This window comes from Chenopodium quinoa, unplaced genomic scaffold (genome assembly GCF_001683475.1).
Source record: "Chenopodium quinoa cultivar QQ74 unplaced genomic scaffold, ASM168347v1, whole genome shotgun sequence".
NCBI classification, from domain to species: Eukaryota; Viridiplantae; Streptophyta; class Magnoliopsida; order Caryophyllales; family Amaranthaceae; genus Chenopodium; species Chenopodium quinoa.
This window is the reverse complement of record NW_018744113.1, coordinates 1,177,927-1,194,593: the sequence shown is the minus strand read 5'-3', so window position 1 is coordinate 1,194,593 and position 16,667 is coordinate 1,177,927. Positions and strand designations below refer to the sequence as shown.

At 35.7% G+C, this 16,667-nt stretch overlaps 4 protein-coding genes across 4 annotated transcripts; all 4 read left to right on the top strand.

The window, feature by feature from the left end:
• The first annotated feature begins 1,561 nt into the window (after window positions 1-1,561).
• On the top strand, window positions 1,562-4,166 carry LOC110692557. The gene is made up of 4 exons (XM_021869593.1): window positions 1,562-2,074; window positions 2,335-2,476; window positions 2,565-3,023; window positions 3,130-4,166. Exons 1-4 carry the CDS (start codon window positions 1,562-1,564, stop codon window positions 4,164-4,166), a joined length of 2,151 nt encoding a protein of 716 aa, XP_021725285.1.
• A 108-nt stretch (window positions 4,167-4,274) lies between these two features.
• On the top strand, window positions 4,275-5,309 carry LOC110692556 (ATP-dependent DNA helicase PIF2-like). The gene has a single exon (XM_021869592.1). The coding sequence runs from the start codon at window positions 4,275-4,277 to the stop codon at window positions 5,307-5,309; it is 1,035 nt and encodes a 344-aa protein (XP_021725284.1).
• Window positions 5,310-5,329: 20 nt separating this feature from the next.
• LOC110692555 (ATP-dependent DNA helicase PIF6-like) lies at window positions 5,330-5,809 on the top strand. Its single transcript, XM_021869591.1, has one exon. It carries the CDS (start codon window positions 5,330-5,332, stop codon window positions 5,807-5,809), a length of 480 nt encoding a protein of 159 aa, XP_021725283.1.
• Window positions 5,806-11,380, top strand: LOC110692554 (replication protein A 70 kDa DNA-binding subunit B-like). The gene is made up of 14 exons (XM_021869590.1): window positions 5,806-5,824; window positions 5,912-5,962; window positions 6,007-6,095; window positions 7,596-7,688; window positions 9,041-9,184; window positions 9,269-9,530; window positions 9,623-9,722; window positions 9,808-9,863; window positions 10,009-10,087; window positions 10,217-10,328; window positions 10,416-10,576; window positions 10,658-10,721; window positions 10,869-10,972; window positions 11,338-11,380. Exons 1-14 carry the CDS (start codon window positions 5,806-5,808, stop codon window positions 11,378-11,380), a joined length of 1,377 nt encoding a protein of 458 aa, XP_021725282.1.
• Window positions 11,381-16,667: the final 5,287 nt, after the last annotated feature.

The following is a 16,667-nucleotide window of genomic DNA, read 5'->3' as shown; positions in this document are numbered from 1 at the left end:
GCTTATGCAGGGAATGTTACCAACATAGTGGTTGCAAATTCAGCAACACAGTTTAATAGTAAGCAAAATTGTTTTTATTTGCTATTTGCATTATTTTGGCAAAATTCACTGAGTGAGGTTAGAAGCTGAGCAAGCTAAAACAACTATGAAAGTTTCCTGTGTTTAGATAGCATTAGGGTCAGGTTTATTCTAGTTTGGATTATTTAGCTCTGCATTTGAATGGAAATTTTTTTCATTTACAGGCCCACATCTTTTGCCTGATGATTCAGCTGTAGCTAACATAGCACAAGCTGTGAGAACAGATATTAGCATCCCTCCCTCAGACCAGTTCATGTTGTATACGCAACTTCCTAAGAAATCAAGGTCTAGCAAACGTAAGCGAGCACTTGCAGCTATGGAACAAGAGCCTGTGTTAGTGAGGTTCTTTTACTTTTTTAAAACCACAAGAACACATGCCTTGCTATATTTCTGTGTTTCTGCTGATATTGGTATTATGTTGTTTTCCCGTTGGCTATACAGAGAAATAGGTGAAACAAGTGCACAAGGTAGTAAAAAAAAACCAGGGAACAAAACAAACAAAGGAAAAAAACAACAGTAAGACATCCTTAAATCAATCCTTGTTCTTTAAAGCTTCTTTGCCCATTTGAAATCAGATTAAAGGCCAGGTATATTTGAGAAATTTAGAATTATAGTAAATGTAACTATTACCTGCCGTTAGCTAGCAGCCTAAGCATTTACAGCACTTTAACCTATCACCAAAACCAGTAGGTCTTATCTGACATCACATTGTCTTTGTCCTCTTCACTTTCAATCTTCTCAGCATCCTCATTGTGCTTAGGCGCCACCTGATCCTTAGCAGCATCAGATATCATGGCTACACTATCATCAAGGACATCTTCATTAGTCTTCTTAGTTTTTTCCCTTCATTACAGGTTTTCATTCCTTCAATTTCAATGAACACTTCAGCTAACTCCTTCTCTATCTTCACAACTCTCTTTCCCACTTCAAAATGAATTGCTCTTGCATCTGCTAATTGGCCCTGTAAATTAGCCTTTCTAAGTTGAAGATGCTCCAGCTTGGACTGCATGTTACGTTTTTGAGACATAGAAAAATGGTTAGAAAACATGTTTTGATTTTCTACCATGATCAATTGTGAACTCAGATAGAAATGGATGTAAAAACCTTTCATATATATATAAAAAAAAGATGCACCAGTATGCAGTTCAGCTAAGTAGGCCTAATATACTATAGGTAATACACAGTGTGTAATGTGTTATAGATGAATAAATGCTCCCTTTCCCACCACAGCTTTTATAGAAGCATTAAAAAAAAACTTACTCAATTATATGAGACAGATTAAGTGAATTTTATGTCATACCTGATTACATTAGACCAATTTAACCATAAATGTTTAGTTCTGTTATAACTTAACATGTAATTTTCATATGATAGAGAAAACTACTGCAGTTTCTCAAAAGAAGGTGGTCAAGCAAGCTACAATTAAAAAGTCCAGTAAGTTTTCCTATGCGTATTTTACTTTTTTATTTGCTTATTTTTTGCTATGTACCATGCTGATAAATTTTCTTGGCATGCTTGGTTGAATATCAGAACCTCCAGCAGTTGTATTGGCTTAAAATTTCCTTCCACACCTTTGAGACTGAAATCCCCTTCTATTTGCCCACATTGCTATGCAAAAAAATTTGAACATGAATCACTTCATTTCTGTTATGGGAATGGATCTGTTAAACTAGCCACTAATGAATACCCCCCTGAACTATATAGAATTTTAACATCTGATGAGGAAGATGCATCACACTTTAGACAATACATTCGATTATATAACAACTTATTTGCATTTAGCTCATTAGGTGGTAAATATGATGGCAGCATACATAAAGGAATATATGTTTTTAAATTGCATGGACAAATTTACCATAACTTGCCTGATTTAATCCCTGATGAACAAGGCCCTAGATATTTACATCTCTATTTTTATGATGGCCAATTTGAATCAATTGCTAGAGCAGATTGCTTTAAACAAGTCAGGCAAGATATTATAGACATACTTATGGAGGTATCTGCTCAAAATCCTTACGCTCGCTTTTTCAGATCATTAAAAGAGCTTGACATTCAAGAAGATACACAAATACTATCAATAAAAACACCGTATTAGACCAGCGGGTTTATAATGCACCCACAACAGATGAAGTGGCTGCGATTTGGCCTGACAACAGCTCATCAAGCGCGTCCAATGGCCCATACATCACTGTCAGAGGAAAGTCAACAGATTCTCATTTCATATACCATAATTATGGATGCTATGATCCCTTGCAGTATCCACTCTTATTCCCGCATGGTGATTGCGGCTGGGGTCAGGGTCTGGCCAAGGACAGCGGTACAGGACAGCTGGAAACATACCCCATTACATCTTCAGCAGTGCATACAGAGGAAGATGTCTTTGCACAGGAAGCTAGCCGTGAGTTTCATCTGCCTTGAGTTTCATTATAAAGTTTCCTTCTCATTTTATGCTACTGTTGACACAAATCATGCTTCTGTAAATGCAGGCTTAGCGGATGCAGGTGGTGCTTCAGTCTGCCATATTTCTGCCCGTGAGTACTATGCTTACAAACTGCAATGCCGCCCAAACAATTTGCTCCTGCGTGCAGGCCGATGTTTGCAGCAATATATAGTTGACATGTATGTGAAGATTGAGAACACTCGCCTAGACTACTTTCGCCACAACCAACAAACAATCAAAGCTGATTTGTATCAGGGGATTTTGGATTCCATTGAAAGTGGTGAAACAAATCCCATAAATGTAGGACGACGAGTTATTTTACCCCCCACTTTTATTGGTGGTCCGCGAGACATGAAGCGGCGATACCTCAAGGCCATGGCTTTGGTTCAACATTTTTGCAAGCCTGATTTGTTTCTCACAATCACTTGTAATGAAAACTGGCCAGAGATCAAGGCAGAACTAGCTCATGGAGAAACAGCTCAAAACCGGCCAGATCTTGTTGCCCGTATATATTCGATCGAAATTAATCTGTCTGAAAAAACAAATCATGAAGAAGCATATTTTTGGGAAAGTGGCTGCTATGATATATGTCATTGAATTTCAAAAAAGAGGTCTTCCTCATGCACATTTCCTTATTATCCTGAAGCCTGATTACAAATTGAAAACATCTTCTGATTTTGACCGTTTTGTCTCTGCTGAGCTACCACCCCACAGCTCCCCAGATCTACGAAAAATAATAGTACCCCAAAGCTACCCAAAACAATGCTTAGAAGAAACAACAAACCATGATGATGGATATCCAGTGTACAAGAGACGAGATACAGGAGAAAGTGTCCGAATTCGAGGTTCAAACCTTGATAATCGTTGGGTTATTCCATACAATCCATACCTTTCCGCGTTGTTTGACTGTCATCTCAATGTAGAAGTATGTTCATCTATTCAGGGTATTAAGTACTTATACAAATATGTTTACAAAGGGCATGACAGAGTATCTTTTAATGTTGGTGGTGAAGAAAATCAGGCCGTTGATGAAATTCAAAGGTTCCAGTCTGGTCGATGGGTTTCACCATGTGAGGCAGCTTGGAGGATTTTCGGCTTTGACTTATTTGAGATGCACCCCCCTGTGCAGCACCTTGCAGTGCACTTGGAAAACATGCAAATAGTTCAGATAAGGAGTCATGATCAACTTGATTCTGCAGTGTTAAATGAACGAAGATCCAGAACTCAACTAACAGAATTCTTCAAAGCAAATACAGCCTCACCTCAAGGTACAGGATATCTCTATAGTGAATTCATTGAACATTACAAGTGGGATTCCACTGCAAAGGCATGGTTTCAGAGACAAAACAAGAAACTGGTCATAGGTCGGCTGGCATGTTTTACACCTGCAGAAGGAGAACGCTTCTTTTTGCGGCTGCTTCTTAGCAATGTACGCAGTCCTAAATCGTTTCCTGACCTCCGGACTGTGAATGGAGTGCTATGTGCCACTTTTCATGAAGCAGCTATTAAAAGAGGGCTCTTTGAAGAAGACAATGTTGTTTATTCCTGTTTGTCTGAAGCTGCAGAAATTCATACGCCAGGAGCCTTACGTCGACTATTTGCAGCTGTGTTGGTTTTCTGCGCTCCGAGCAATCCACGTACACTATGACATCACTTCTAAAATGAGTTATCTAATGACTTTAGGCATACCTTTCCACAAAATGTAAGCCAGGTTTTGCTGCTAACAATACAGTCAGTTGAGAAACACTTAGAGTCTATGGGCAAGTCATTGGCTCATTTTCAACTTGAACATCTACAAGAAGAAATGCCAGTAGAACTACAGAGAACAAAGGATATTATTGATGCTTTGGATGCACCTATTCCTCAAGAATCAATTGATTGTAGAGATAAACTCAATTCAGCTCAGCAAATTGCCTTTGACAAAATTATTTCTCACGTTCAAGCAGAAAAGCCTGGTTGTTTCTTTGTTGATGGCCCTGGAGGGACTGGAAAGACCTTTCTGTATAATGCACTATATGTAGAAGTGCGCTTGGCAGGGAAGATTGTTCTTCCAGCGGCAACATCAGGAATAGCTGCAGCAAATATACCTTCTGGCAGGACAACCCATTCACGGTTTAAAATTCCACTTGATTCAGAAACATCGCTCGCTTGTGATGTTCCTAAACAAGGCAGCTTGGCTGCTTTGATTAAAGAAACAACATTGATTATCTGGGATGAAGCTTCAATGGCAAGGAAGGAGAACATTGAGTCTGTTGAGCTCCTACTCCGTGATCTCTGTGATCCAGATCAGCCATTTGGAGGAAAAGTTATAGTCTTCGGTGGAGATTTCAGGCAGGTTTTACCAGTTGTTCCTCACAAGACTCAAAGAGAAGTTGGTGCAACAAGCCTGGTTAATTCACATATTTGGCCTTGGTTACAAAAGTTACATCTGACTGAAAACATTAGAGCTAAAGAAGATCCCCCATATGCATCATTTTTGCTGAGTTTGGGAAATGGTCAGCTTCAGGTAACTAAGAATGCTTTTGTGGAAGTTCCTCCTCACATTGTGAATTATTATCAACAAGCCGAGGAACCTATTGATTATCTAGCTGCTGCTGCTTTCCCTGAATTGCAACATCCTGCCTTTACACCGGATATATTCAGAGAAAAGGCAATCCTAACCCCATTAAATGATGCAGTTGACTCAATCAACAACTTTCTGATTGACAAGTTCCCAGGAGAAGCAGTTCTTTATAGAAGTTTTGACAGTATCCTAGATATAGTTGTGCAATCTACCCAACAGAATTCTTGAACCATCTTGCCCCAAGTGGTATGACACCACACGAGTTGGTCCTAAAAGTTAACAACCCAGTAATCTTGCTGAGGAATATTGATCCTGCCGATGGCCTATGCAATGGCACACGTCTCATATGCAAGTATTTCAGAAGAAATGTTATTGTTTGTTCAATAGCAATTGGTCATCGTAAAGGAGAGCTTGTATTCATCCATCGTGTGAACCTTCGGCCTCCATCATCAACAAAATATCCGATTCAGTTTGAGCGAATCCGATTTCCTCTAAAACTCAGTTTTGCAATGATTATCAACAAATTTCAAGGACAAACACTAAGCCAAGTCATGGTTTATCTCCCACAACCATGCTTCTCACATGGTCAATTGTATGTTGCATTGTCAAGGGCTAAGAAATTGGAAAAAGTGACTGTGATCACACCCCAGCCTACTGAAATTCACAGCACACCAGTTCTGAAAAACATTGTGGCTTATGATGTCTTGCGACTATCTGGCATAACATGATACAATATGATGCAGGTATTTCTAAGATTGCTTCTATACTTATTCATTGAAACAAACTCCTTTTTCTTTCTGTTAATTTTATTTTACTATCCTATTATGCAGGTCTGATGTTGTACATCTTTGGAATATCAGTTTGGTATAGAGAATTTTTTTGTAATATCTGTTTTATAATCATTATTTTATATATAAATATGCAGCATTGAAATCACTTGCACTGTTTTACAAGCATTCTTGCCCTGTTAATTTACATGTTCCTATTCAAATTGCAGCAACACTATTTGAACAGGTTTACTTCACATGTACATTTCTGTTTTCTGTTGCAATTAATGTTTCACAATTGTGCTTTGACTAAGCAAGAAAATGATATTCAATGCACATCTATTATATAATGCTCATTAGGTGCAAACCAAAAACATTATCAAGAATAAATAAATAATTTGGATATAGTTGTTACCTAACTAAATATTGAACTGATATAATAAATAATGAGCACAAATTTTCAATGAAATTACAAATAGGGGGAAAAAACATCAGGATCAAAGGCTGTCTGATTTCAATATTTTACAATATACCTAAAATGGCTAACAAAATCAGATTTGTTGCAAAGCCCTCTTTATCTTTCTTATTTCACTGTTATATATAGTGCCCCTTCATTCTATTACCCTCAAGACAGTAAAGAAACATGTCTTTAACTTCACAGAATCACCTTATTAACTGCTAGACAATACAGTGATTCAAGTCATGATTACTTTAAGTGCAATTTCAATATTTTACAATATACCTAAAATGGCTAACAAAATCTGATTTATTGCAAAACCCTCTTTATCTTTCTTATTTCACTGTTATATATAGTGCCCCTTCATTCTATTACCCTCAAGACAGTAAAGAAACATGGCTTTAACTTCACAGAATCACCTTATTAACTGCTAGATAATACAGTGATTCAAGTCATGATTACTTTAAGTGCAACCCTTTCTTAGTCTTTCAAACAGGTCACACTCAAGCTAAAAATAAATACTTTTTCCCTAGATAACTATAATTATAGCAGCACCTCTTTTTCTGCTGCTCCTATCAAGCATCACAATAACAACAAATAATAATTAAATTCTAGGTTTCCTATGTGGCCCACAATGATGATTTCCAAAAAGAACCTTCTGCTATTTTTAATTCACATAACATCTAATCTTTTATACCTAAATTAGATCAATAACTGATTACTCTATTATCTACTTGCACATGTAACCTTAGTGTATTTCACCGCAAACAGCTTATTAACCACTGGACAAAACTATGTTTCAGTGACTATACTTTTATTACTCATAATATCACTTCAGATTATACTTGCATAATTATTACCATTGTAGATTTCCTTGAGAGAGATTACTCAATACATCTTCTTATTCGATGGACAATATGTTGTATCAGGACATCCTAATAACCACTAAGTTATAAAGGCCATTCAGCTTTAACTTGTCAATAGGCTATTTGCTATTTAAGATTCTTATAGTTCTGAGAGCATTTACTCTCCTTCCATTCTCTTCTGATTTGCTCTGCTGTTCCCGTGTGCTACCAATTTCTGCCTGCAACACCACTTGAAGAAGATAAACACTTTAATGATGCTTTGCTGCACTTAACATCTACCTGTGCATTAACTTCATTCCTTCTCCTTTATTTACTGGCATTCAATTAAGTTATATGTGTTGCTTTCCATGTGGCCTTCTGTTAAGCTGGATTACATCTGTACACATGTTTTTATTAGCTGTATTTTTTCTTGCTTTGCATTCAGCCAACCCATGTAGCTATTTTACATACAGTCCTTTACATAGAAGATTCTCATCCTTTTAAACTTACTTTCATCTTGCCAGTGATTAAGCCACATGTACACAATTATTTTTACTTATGCCCTTATATTTGTTGCCCATGAGTTGAAAGGACCATGTTCAAGTATAATATATGACAGTGAAGACATGTCTTTTTTAAAGTAGGTTACTTGGACATGAAACTAGAAAGGCACTTTGGTAGAGTCCGTGGTTGACCTATTGGTGACTTGGTGATAAGTTAATTGCTACTTATTGACTATATTAGTAACAAATACATCTTTAATTTTTTAAAAAACTTACAGTTGGCTGATGAGAAAGTTACTTTAAGAAATTACATCAGAAATTATATGAGAACCTGTATATTATGATATAAATCAGCTCAAACTGCCTATATTATGAACACAAAGTAACCACATTAAGAAATTCAAGCTTTCATTTAAACCACACCAGGCGACTTAGAACATTTCACAACCAAACACTGAGCACAACTTACTAATTAACAACAGCGTACACACAACTAGAAGTAAAATATTGTTTATTACTAAAGCAACAACATAAGTCTCTGACTACTTAGAAACACAACTACATTTAAGTTACGAATGCCTTGCTGCAGCTTCAAATGCCCTTTAAAAAGAACCACCATAGGAAGCATCACTTCCAGGAGAATATGAAGGGCTAGAGTGGTGATGAATGTCACTCAAGTTAAGCGTAGGCCGAGGCTTGTAATTACTGGTCCCCTTTTTTGGTGTCTGTTTCTTTGGGCTAGGCTGCTTATCTTCAGGCTCAAAGTAGAGAGCAGATACCACAGCCTCTAAATCTTCCACCTTTTTCTCTAAAGTAGTGAGCCGTGCCTCCATTGCTTCATAGTTAGTCTGTTTAGGAGGCTAATATCCACTACTAGGATTCACCTTATCATTCCCCTAACTTGCCATTACTTTCACCTAGAATTGAATAAAAAAGACTGGAGAAATGTGAATGTGGAATACAGAAATGGTTTGTGAAAATGTTGAAGGCTGACCTTCCTTTTATATATGCCTGGGTAACACCTATTTGTCTAAGGGATATAACCATGCAATAACTATACCTATTTAGAAAGTCATACAAAACCTGCTATGTGCTTAGCATTGCATAGCACTGAACTTAATTTATAGTTACAAGTCACTTCATTAAAGATTCCTTTTTATATTTTATTATATTAAATTGTAAATGCATGTATACCATATAATATTATAGTTGTGCATAGACTTATGCCAAATTTGCTTATAATATTATAAAATTATAATATTCTAATTTTATATTTTTATAATATTATAATATTATACAAGTCACTTACATGCATAGACTTATGTCAAATTTGTTGTTATCTAATTTAAGCACAAATAACAAAACTAATTGTCTTTGTATACTTTAGATGAAACCTGAGTACACGCCTTTGAACAAGCTATCACCTGTAAGCAAGGCATACAAATTACGTGTGACAGTGAAAGAAAAGTCTCTTATCCGAACTCCTCCAAACAAGAAAAAATTTCAGAAATTGGTTTTTGAAGATGAAGAGGTGCAAACTTACTACTCTGCATCATTTCATAGTTATTAAGTGCTTACAAATCCTATACATGACTTCTCCATTTCCATGATACAGGGTAACAACGTGAAAGCTACTTTGTTCGGAGCTGAATGCGACCACTTTCAAAAAGTCATTGAACACAAGAAGAAGTATGAGATAGCTAATGCTCCAGTGCGAACAATCAACCCTAAATTTAGTTCATTTCCAGGAGAATGTGAACTAACCTTCGGCGGAATGACTAAAATTCAAGCTATTGATCGAACAGAGGGACCTGTGTTGCCTGAATACATCTCCATAGCTGATGTACCAAGGACAAGTGGACCATCAGACCGGTTTGGTATCATCAAAACCTTATCTAACCTACACATAATAACTAAAAACACATCTTCCTCTTGACAATAATGTGCCTATATGTTACTTAATTGACAGATTTGCTTGGAATAGTAGTCCACATGGAAGACCCCCAACAAGTGGAATACAAATCAGGCAGGGTAGCTGACGTACGTGATATCAGCATAGTTGATGAAAGGTTGATACTACCCTTTTAAGGCCCCAAAATGCTACCTGCAATATAATCAAAATCTGCATTTACTGACTTACACTTTGTTTTGCAGCACTGGTTCTCGTCCAATGATCATCTCTGCATGGGGACAATTAGCCCTTTCTGACTGTGAAAACCTCAAGGACTGGGCAACCACTTTCTTAGTTTAGCTTAACTTCATTGAAGCCTTCTACCCACAGAGGTATAATTTTCTCACCCTTTATCACTGTATAAATCATATGACGATCAAGTATGCTTATGCAACTTTTCACAGGTTTTTCACTGCAATCAAGCATGTCCACAAAGATTGATCCAGCCCCCAGTGGTGAAAAAGCTGACGCTTTAAGAGCTTGGTAATCCAAAAACTTTATAGCTAAAAACCATTTACACCGATACACATTCGCACTTTATTGTACCTAAATCAAGCTTAATTTAAACTCCTGTGATTAATCAGCTATGTCTTTCTTTGTATATTTTACTAGGGCCCATGCACATCCAGACATAATTAGTGATTACATGGCAAGGCAACTCGAATTCATGACTATTGGTGCTGAGCCGGTTCCAACTACACTTGACAACATCATTGGCAAAAATGTGAGTGCATTCACACACAAATCCTTCTACTAACTACCTGTTTTTGTATACTAACACAACTCCATTTAGGTTGACAATACTGTCTAGGAAGAAATATACACGCTGACAGTCACAATTCCAGATGCACAGTTAGACAGTGTTATTGCTTACATTGGCTGCGATAATTGTGGAAAGCGTTGTGGCGTTGCTGCAAATGTGGCCTTCTTTTGCCCACATTGCCCTGACAAAAAATGCACCTCCACTGAAAGGTTTGTTTTTCATTCTTATGCTGCGCAACCAACTAGCCAAGTCCTCATATCACTTACCATGATTTCATACCACAAATGCAGGGTAAACTTTACCTTTGATGCTGTAGATGACACTGGAACATTTCGCCTCACTGCCTTTGGCCAAGTATGCGAGCAAATATTCAAGCTCACAACACTTGAGATTTTTGAGAGAAAGTTAAAGGTTCCCACTCACACTTAACATAAATTCTACATAAAATTATACCATGCAACTAGCTATCTTGGGTATAACACCACTGATTTTTTATCTCAGGATGACTGGAACGATTTTAATCATGTTGCTGCAGCTCTAAAATCCACACCAATGCACATAATCCTCCATCCATCTCAGGCACTTAACAGGGCAGGAGTGTTGCGGTGGGTAGTCCAATCAGTTTCTCATTCTTGAACACTTGTCCTGCCAATCTGCAGCTTCAAATCAGAACACATCATCCACGATAACTCCAGCTTATCATTTTGGATGTGTTCTTATTTGAGGCATTCTTGATTACCCTTAATCATATTCACTACTCAACAATTTAACAACCATTGTCTCTTTAACTCTGAAGTTATATCTTCTTTTGATGATGTTGGTCATATAGAGCAGCTTAAATCTGCTTAGAATTAGGCTTACAAACAATGCCTCTTTTGCTTGCTCAATCCATTGAATGGATTAAACAATTGCCTGTGGTTCAAACTTAATACCTCTTTCATGAAGCACTTTGTTCTTTAAATTATTGCAGGGATGCAATAGCTGCCTATGGTTCAAACTTGCTTATTGTGTGAATTTTGCTCATTACTTTATCACAAATATGCTAATTATGATTGTCATTTAAAGTGCTTTTATTTCTGCATGGATTAGTCATCTATACTCAATGAGTCAGCCATTTAGATCATTAAATCACTAAGTGCATCAATATCCAACTCATCTGTGCAGATTAGGAGCAAAGTAACAACTATTGCTCTCAGAATCTCTGTATCTCATACCCTGTCAACCATTGCTAACTAAACAATCCCCTAGATAATTGCATACTTAGCTTGTACATTTGTAAAATCTTACACATCACACTTTGCATCTCATGTGTTCAACACTCCTGTTACTTATTTTCCCTAATTCTTAATGTCACATTCTATACATTCTTTAACTTTAGTTACTCAGATCACTTTGTCAAGCTCATCATCTGTCTATTTTACTTGCTCATAACTAAAGAAACCATGTCACTTGCTTTCATTAAGTATGCAAAAGCTCTATATACATACGTAAATAAGATAATAATCACACTCATTGGTAATAACTAAATAGGTAACCAATTTGATTTCACTACAATCTCAAAATACAATAGCCAAAAATTAAAATGAATACAGTTCTGCAAAATTAAGCACCAATATCCTTTCACCATTCATAATTTATGCTAATTTATAAAAAAAAAACCCAAGCCATGTCGATTGCCTAGAGTTGCTTAATACATCACTCAATAAAACCGCTAACATAACTATCAAATCTTAGCAAAGTTGCTCACGATTGTTGATGGCCAGCTTCCTGCCCCTCATTCTGCACCCCAGCCTCCTCTGCACCATATACATCCACATCATTATCATCATAGTCATTAACATCATCCCCTTCATCTATATCCTCTTCCTCACCTCCACCTTGTTTCACTTCCTCCTCTCTGCATCACCACCAGCAAGTCTTCCTCCAATCCCACCAACATCCTTTTCATTGCCACCTCCAGTATTCCTACCCACACGACTGGCCCTGTCTTCTTCAGCATCAGCATGTTCTACATACCCAACATTACGCCCACTTCCTCCCATCCTTGCATATAACTTTCTATGCCCTTCACTTACTCTCCAAAAATACGCAGACATTCGTTGTACACGAACCCTCTGAACCTGATCAGACATAACTCTAGCTTGTTGAAGCTTACTTCTATACGCTACCCTTAAACTTGGCAATTCTTCTCTCTTAATCCTTTCCTGTTTTGCAATTGCTTCCATTTCTGCGTACAACACATCAAGCTGTGCTTCAACATCTCGCAACTCCATATCATCTGCCATGTTCACTTAGCCCAAAGTTTGACAATCAAGTTATGAGTTTCTAAAGAGTGAAATTGTAACTGAAACTCTAATAGCTGGCAAATTAATATGCTAAGCCCCTACACCCAGTAATCAAAGATTCAGAGAGAAAGAAGAATAAAAAGAAAGGAGGAGATGAAAAGCTAACGCGCAAAACAAAAAATTTAAAGTCAAATATTTTTTTAAAAACATATCACAAAAAAAATATTTTCTTTTTAAAATAGCTTTTAAAAAAAAGGTCCAAAACCTTTTGATTTCCAATTTTAGACAGAATTTTACAAACAACTTTTAAAGAAGCATATTATTATATATTTAACATTTTCACACTAGGTACTTTTATACCTAATAATATTTAATAAATAATATTGTTTTTATTAAACCAATTTTAATTAAACCAATTTAAAAACAAAACAATTCCAATAATGCTTACATTTAAGTTCATTGTACATTGCAATGTTGATTTAATAACATTTTGTCCACAAAATGATAACTAAAAAACCTTTAACTTTTACTTCTTATCCAACCAAATTAAGCATTATTGTAAGCCCAAGTTTTTTAGGCATACTTGTTAACCAAACAAAAAACAAATAGTCAACTTACCACAATCATATTGTAGGTAAAAAAAAGCCTAAAATACAACCAAGCGCAATTAGTATGGAATAGGTTACAAAACTACATTTTTTTCATAATAAAACACACGTTAAAATGTTTGAGCAATTACAAACAATTTAACAAAGTCAATTAAGACAATTAGATTAGCGAGATGACAACCTAAGCAAGATTCATTTTTAAAAAAACTTGTTTTCTTCCCTTAAAACGATTAAAATTATACGCTTATTTTACTTTTAAAACTTTCCTATATTTCCAAATCGCATATGATATAATGAAAATGAACACACCCTACGACTTTTTATGTTCTTTTTCATTTGACGCGCTTAGACTTTTGCATTATTCATCCCCCCTCCTTTTAATAGCTTGGCATACTTATAAAATTTAAACCCTAATTCACACGTGTTTATAAATGTTGTGCATCTAAGGAAAGTTATAAAACAACTATTTTTAGCTTGAAAATTGTTTTAGAACAAGTACATTAAAGTTGTACTATGTAAATCTATATTCTTTTACATGTTGGAATAATTGTTGAAACTGCTATTTGATTGGTCAATTGAAACGTTTGGGTTCCGTGGTCCATATATTGTACTCTGCTTCTCTTGTCTGCTTACATCTTTTTTTTCCTCTTTCCTTTTTCTGCAACAAAACTTTTTCTTTCTCTGCAACATGCAACAATGGCCAGCACTGACAGCACTGCTACTTCTGGCAAGGTATTTGCACCGCCGATATGGAGACCTAATGAATCAAGATCAAAATCAGAGAATGTCGCAAACTTTCGTACATATGTGACGGAAATGACGGAGAAGATGAACAATCATATGGAAATTCTCGAACAAGGAATTTTAAAAGTAGGGAAAAACAAAAAAGAAAAAGGTGAATCAAGCAAGAAAAGGAAAAGAGAAATTGAGAAAAATGATTGTGGAGACTGGCCTGTCATCATTGTTGAGTCAGAGAATGATGACGCTCAAAATCATCTAAAGGAAGCAGGTGAAGCAGAAGGGCATGAAGGAGATGGTCAAGAGAAAAAGGACACTGAGGAAGATGGAAAGAAAGAAAGAAGTAAGTCAGAAGGGGAAGATGAAGATGCTGAAGAAGAAAAGGAGACTGAGGAAGGCGAGACCGATACAAATTCTGAAAGTGATGTGAATTCCGAGTCTGGAACTCGGAGTGAAGAAAAAATTGTTATAGAATCTGATGAACCATCCGAGTCAGACAGCAATCAGTGTGATGATGATACCGGAACAAAATCCGATTCCGGGAATTATCAACAAGCAGATCAAGAAACAAGCGAAGACTCTTCCATGTTTGCTATGAAAATTCCTGATTAAAAATTATTTGTAGAGAATTAGACACCATTGTTGTTTTTGTTTGTTAATGGTGTGGTGTTTTTTGGATAAATTTTAAAAGTGCTAGCAGATTTAAACTCTGTTAAGAGTTTTTTTTTGGGTGATAGTTTATGGTTATTCTATTAGTGGTTAATGGTTGTAAATGTGCAAAGTAAGCATGTACCTAAGGTCTTGACTCATGTGTAAGCAAAATTAGCTAATACAATATGAAAGCATGGTCTATTAGCAAAATTTCAATCATTTTCATCAAAAAATTAATTTCATTGCATATCACTTGTTGCTATTTCTACTGATTTACAGAATATGAATATACATTGATACAATGCTTAGCTTGTAGTTTTGTATACTCACAATGAGGTACAATTTCAGTCAACTCTATCTATTAGCATTACAATAGCATGAGTGCTGCACTTCATCGCTCTGAGGAAATATATTCCATTGTGACCTATACATTTACCCAATACCAAAAGATTCACATTATGCATTACTTATTCATAAGCAGGAAAAACAAGTCTTATCCTGTCATGTATATGCCTTGCAGCTTCATGTTAAGAATAGCATCGAAATTTAACTTTGCATAAACATCGCAAGCATACCTGAATCAAGAGACACATGTCACATCTCTCAAGCATATCCTATCAAGCATTGGAGTTCCCTAATTGCTCTGATTATTCGATAGCATAGTAGAAGTATTTTTATAGCACATGCCCAATAGAATAATTATCACAATTTCCATTATAAAGACATCAAAATACAATTTTCATTATAAAGACACAATGCAGCCAAGGACCATACATAAAGAGAATGCAATTCCTTGTTACCAGATCCATCACCATAATTCTGTGTCCCATCACCAACAGTGAGTATAACATATTTAATAATGCATGATTAACAATAAAGTTTAAAAGCTAAAGTTTAAGTAGGCTATCAAATTTATGGAAGTATACAGCTACAAATACAAGTTAGAGCTACTACAAATATCAGCACAACACATGCAATGGACTGGCAAAAACATTCAGACATGTTTGCTTGTATGGCTAATGCATGAAAGAGCAGAAATTGATCACTCTGATACTTACATACTTCAACCAAATATTTGCAAGCTAGAGCTACAATATATGTTACAACCTGAAACTGCACGCAAATGCGACGCTTTAGCAATTTTGATGCAGAAGCAACATATCAGTCAAGTAGGTTACTAATGCATATAAGCAAAAGAAATTTTTTTTGCTAAATAATCAAAAAAAGAGAAGGTTGATATAGGATATATATAATTGTTTCTTTTTTATAATGACAACAATAGTCTCCACTAAATTTATGGTATGCAAAAACTAATAATATTACCAATAATAATTCTATACGTTTCCTTTTTCTACCAATAACCACTTTCTTCCATCGCAATCCACAACCACACATTTTAAGTATTAGTTTCAAATCAAAGCATACTTAGATTTCTAATTCGTGAAACCCCCAATATGGCCACATTTCTAAACACGACAAACACATACGATTCACAAACCAAAAGCTCGCGTAGCGCGCTCTGGCCTCCCTAGTTATACAAAAGGCCTCAAAATCATAACACATGCACTTTATAATGTAAATAGAGCAAATATCTCTCAACCATGAAGTTTTCACACAATAAAAACGATTCATAACAATATGAATTTAGAATAGATAAAAGGATTAAAGACTTTAGATTAATATTAAACGCTGTAATTCAATTTTATAAGGATTTAGACGCACTTTGAGTAATTTTCTTTCTACTTTCTTTATACCTTTTCTACTACCTCCCAATTATATTCCTCCTCCATGCAAGAAAATTAAAATAATTTACTGCAAACATAGCATATAATATATATATATATATATATATATATATATATATATATATATATATATATATATATATATATATATATATATATATATATTGGGATCAAATTCATGCAAGAATTAGAAATTAAATGCTACCAATACTCACTAATCAAAAGGAGGCTCCATATGTGTACAATGGTCATAATAAAATAGTTGTTCGAGTC